This window comes from Labeo rohita, chromosome 8, assembly GCF_022985175.1.
Source record: "Labeo rohita strain BAU-BD-2019 chromosome 8, IGBB_LRoh.1.0, whole genome shotgun sequence".
Taxonomy (NCBI): domain Eukaryota; kingdom Metazoa; phylum Chordata; class Actinopteri; order Cypriniformes; family Cyprinidae; genus Labeo; species Labeo rohita.
The window spans coordinates 34,531,335-34,536,038 of NC_066876.1; the positions used below are offsets into that span (position 1 = coordinate 34,531,335).

The window sequence follows — 4,704 nt, forward strand, 5'->3', positions numbered from 1 at the left end:
TGAGTTGTACTGAAAGCGTTGGAACTGAACATATTGAGAGTAGCGGCCGACCGGAACGATTAAAGTGTAACACAGAAACACTCGGTCGCTGAGAATGTAAATATGAAAATCTCAGTTGCTAAAAGTTTATCATGGAGACGTTTACAACTATAAAAATGCAGAATGTGTTTATATGGAAGCCGACTGATCCTCACTTAGTTTGATTGTGTATTTGGAGCTGTCCGGCTGCAAACGGTCTTATTTTTGGTAAGGAGGTTTTTGCTGTAATGGCTTGTAGTGATGAGTGGCAGGTAGCAGGGCGCCGTAAAGGAGCTGCTAGAAGAGGAAAACAACCTTCGAATCCAAAACTAGACTCACACCAGGTGCCTGACTGCATACCGGACAAGCAGAAGATAATAAACGCCATGTGAGGATTTATCTGCTGCTATAATACATTACATGAGTGTCTGTGTCAGATCCAAGCAGTGACACTGGAGTCTGTTCAAATTGTCTGTGAGCTCTCTGAAATGTTCTTTACCTTCACAGGAGTGAACTGAGAGGAGAAAACTTCTGGATGGAATGGAAAGGTGATGCTGAACTACAGCCATAAGAACTATAAATGTTAAAACACAATTTTTAATGACCACATTCCCATCTCCACCTTTAGATCTCCTCTCAGAGCGTTTTCTTTCCAATGCTTCTGGTTCCTCAGAGCAGAATGGAGACGTTTCTCTTCAGCACTGTGTGTGTTACGGTTTGGGTCACTTTGCTTCTTGTGTATCTGCCCGGTACCAGCTTGCAATGTTGTTACTGCTTCTAGAGACACTGCAGGTATAAAAATTTCATTTATATGATTTACAGTGGGTACGGAAAGTATTCAGACCCCCTTAAAGTTTTCACTCTTTGTTATATTGCAGCCATTTGCTAAAATCATTTAAGTTCTTTTTTTTTTTTTGCTCATTAATGTACACACAGCACCCCATATTGACAGAAAAACACAGAATTGTTGACATTTTTGCAGATTTATTAAAAAAGAAAAACTGAAATATCACATGGTCCTTAGTATTCAGACCCTTTGCTGTGACACTCATATATTTAACTCAGGTGCTGTCCATTTCTTCTGATCATCCTTGAGATGGTTCTACACCTTCATTTGAGTCCAGTTGTGTTTGATTATACTGATTGGACTTGATTAGGAAAGCCACACACCCGTCTATATAAGACCTTACAGCTCACAGTGCATGTCAGAGCAAATGAGAATCATGAGGTCAAAGGAACTGCCTGAAGAGCTCAGAGACAGAATTGTGGCAAGGCACAGATCTGGCCAATGTTACAAAAAAATTCTGCTGCACTCAAGGTTCCTAAGAGCACAATGGCCTCCATAATCCTTAAATGGAAGACGTTTGGGACGACCAGAACCCTTCCTAGAGCTGGCCGTCCGGCCAAACTGAGCTATTGGGGGAGAAGAGCCTTGCTGAGAGAGGTAAAGAAGAACCCAAAGATCACTGTGGCTGAGCTCCAGAGATGCAGTCGGGAGATGGGAGAAAGTTGTAGAAAGTCAACCATCACTGCAGCCCTCCACCAGTCGGGGCTTTATGGCAGAGTGGCCCGACGGAAGCCTCTCCTCAGTGCAAGACACATGAAAGCCCGCATGGAGTTTGCTAAAAAACACCTGAAGGACTCCAAGACGGTGAAAAATAAGATTCTCTGGTCTGATGAGACCAAGATAGAACTTTTTGGCCTTAATTCTAAGCGGTATGTGTGGAGAAAACCAGGCACTGCTCATCACCTGTCCAATACAGTCCCAACAGTGAAGCATGGTGGTGGCAGCATCATGCTGTGGGGGTGTTTTTCAGCTGCAGGGACAGGACGACTGGTTGCAATCGAGGGAAAGATGAATGCAGCCAAGTACAGGGATATCCTGGACGAAAACCTTCTCCAGAGTGCTCAGGACCTCAGACTGGGCCGAAGGTTTACCTTCCAACAAGACAATGACCCTAAGCACACAGCTAAAATAACGAAGGAGTGGCTTCACAACAACTCCGTGACTGTTCTTGAATGGCCCAGCCAGAGCCCTGACTTAAACCCAATTGAGCATCTCTGGAGAGACCTAAAAATGGCTCTCCACCAACGTTTACCATCCAGCCTGACAGAACTGGAGAGGATCCCCAAATCCAGGTGTGGAAAAATTGTTGCATCTTTCCCAAAAAGACTCATGGCTGTATTAGATCAAAAGGGTGCGTCTACTAAATACTGATCAAAGGGTCTGAATACTTAGGACCATGTGATATTTCAGTTTTTCTTTTTTAATAAATCTGCAAAAATGTCAACAATTCTGTGTTTTTCTGTCAATATGGGGTGCTGTGTGTACATTTAATGAGGAAAAAAAAAATGAACTTAAATGATTTTAGCAAATGGCTGCAATATAACAAAGAGTGAAAAATTTAAGGGGGTCTGAATACTTTCCGTACCCACTGTATATTAGAGAATTTGTCCAATTTAACATACAAGTATTATATGTTTTTCTATCAGATTCCAGTGGGCAGTTGTTGCGTGTATGATCCTGTGTTTTCTGCGTCAGAGCGTGAGGCTCTTAAAGAGCTCGGCTTCATCGTGTTGACTGAAAATGAGGTGCATCACATGTCTACTGTCAAAAAAAAGTGTTTTTATGTCGGTTTTTAAGCATTATTTTCCATACAGGAGGGAAAGCGAGCGGTTTATCAACCCACCCTGTTTTACCTGATGCATTGCGGGAAGGCTCTGTATAACAACCTGCTGTGGAGAAACTGGACGCCTCAGATGCTAAAGAAAATACTTATAATTGGCAACAGTTTTCATGGCATTCAAGAGAGGTAGGTGGCTAAAACCATGTAGACACTCACATCTGATTTACAGGTGATGCTGTTCCAGCTACAGCCATGAACAGGTGCATAAAATCAAGTATGTAGCCAAACTATCTCCTTAAAAGAAAATTTACACTGACTGCAAACCAGGCTCTTACCCAACCTCAGTATAAGCAGAAATATTTCTACATCTAGAGAAAAAATCTTGGAAGCTACAAAGGGTGGAGCAACTCTGTATTACTAAACCGTTTCAAAATTAAATGTTTAAAAAGAATCTGCGTCTCAGTTATATCACTACACACAAACCAGGGTTACTATTGGTAACTAAAAGCATAAAAACACTACATATTCTATTAAAATCTTTTTCTTTTTTTTGTTGGTTTGTTGCCAAGACAACATTTCTCATTTTTAATTTAAACTATTTTATTTAAAAAAAAAATTATATATCTTTTTTCTGTTTTGTATTTTAATTTTATTAACAAAAATTGAAATAAAAACAAAAAATACAAAAATTAAAATATTGATAAAAAACTGTAATAGTATATCAATGATACTAAAGTTACACAGCTGCAAGCTCAGTTTTAACTACTGTATGCTGCTGAAAGTTGTAACTTGTATGTCTATGCAATTTTGAGTCATATTCATGTTGAATTATTTTCTTAGGATGCTTCAGAGAGAGTTTGAGAGAGACTACAGCTTCCTTTCAAATGTATCCTTGACTTCAAACTTGCATTTCACCTTTAGAATTCATGCATGTTTATAAAGAATTTCAACATAACATAAATGCAGAGAAATAGCTGATATGATGTATAAATTCTCACCTTGGAAACAAATGTTCTGTTATGCGTTGCCATGTATTATACATTTTTATTTATTTTCTTGTTGTTTTGAGACTATTAATGTCAGGAAAGTTGACCACATAGGTGTCATTCTGTAAATGAGAGCTTTAGATTCTCTCAGGTTTACATTTTTCCTCCATAAAGACTTGTAGGCCTTGACTCGGGTGTTGTTTTAGGTGATAAGTGTGTGTGACGAGGCATCTTTGCCCTGCTCACCGCGATTCCTGGATGTGTTCAATGACACAGCGCTCATTCAGTTCCCTCTGGAAAATCTAAACAAACTCCCAGAATCCATTTGGACTGAGCCTTCAGAGCCACTGTATCAACACTGCCAAGATCTCGAGATCATCCAGAAAGAGAAAAAGAACTGAAAATATCACTGCTTTAAACGTGCAACAACATTTTTGTTATATTTTGCTAGTTTATTTCCACTTTTCTTGTTGTATATGTAAGTTTTTTTTTTTTTTTAATTAATAATAAAAATATACAGTTTTTTTTTAATAGGTGTCTGGTTTTGTTTGGGACTTAAACGTTAAGGGTGTATTTTTTGCACAACTGGCATCACCATACAGAGCTGGAAAAACTATGGAAGCCCGTTTCTGCCACAGGATTTAAAAAGAAGATAATTCCAAAATTTGAATACTGAATTGTGAGATGTTAACTCAAAATATTGAGTTAAAAACTTGTAATTGCAAGGGGAAAAAAAGACTTCTGTGAGATAAAAAGTCGCAATTACTATATTTTTAATTCTGTGGCAGAAACAAAAAACAACTGCAAGGTAACTCAGAATTCTAAGAAAAAAGTTAAATACTCAGAATTGTGAGGAAAAAAAAGAATTCTGAATTCATGTCACTTTTTTTAAATGATTTTATTATTACAGACCATAACATTTTGCAAAAAAAAAAAAAAGTCAAAATTGCATGAAAATTCTGAAATTGTGAGATAAAAAGCAATTTTATTTTTTTATCCTGTGTTGAAAACAAGCTTCGACAAAAAAGATGGCAAAATTACAACATGAAGATGTTCACTCCCAGAAATGAGAC

The 4,704-nt window shown here is 38.2% G+C and overlaps 1 protein-coding gene across 1 annotated transcript; it reads left to right on the forward strand.

The window, feature by feature from the left end:
- The first annotated feature begins 71 nt into the window (after positions 1-71).
- On the forward strand, positions 72-4,160 carry srrd (SRR1 domain containing). The gene is made up of 7 exons (XM_051117933.1): positions 72-406; positions 526-566; positions 647-810; positions 2,512-2,610; positions 2,680-2,831; positions 3,486-3,531; positions 3,838-4,160. Exons 1-7 carry the CDS (start codon positions 267-269, stop codon positions 4,030-4,032), a joined length of 837 nt encoding a protein of 278 aa, XP_050973890.1. The 5' UTR covers positions 72-266; the 3' UTR covers positions 4,033-4,160.
- The last annotated feature ends 544 nt before the right edge of the window (positions 4,161-4,704 follow it).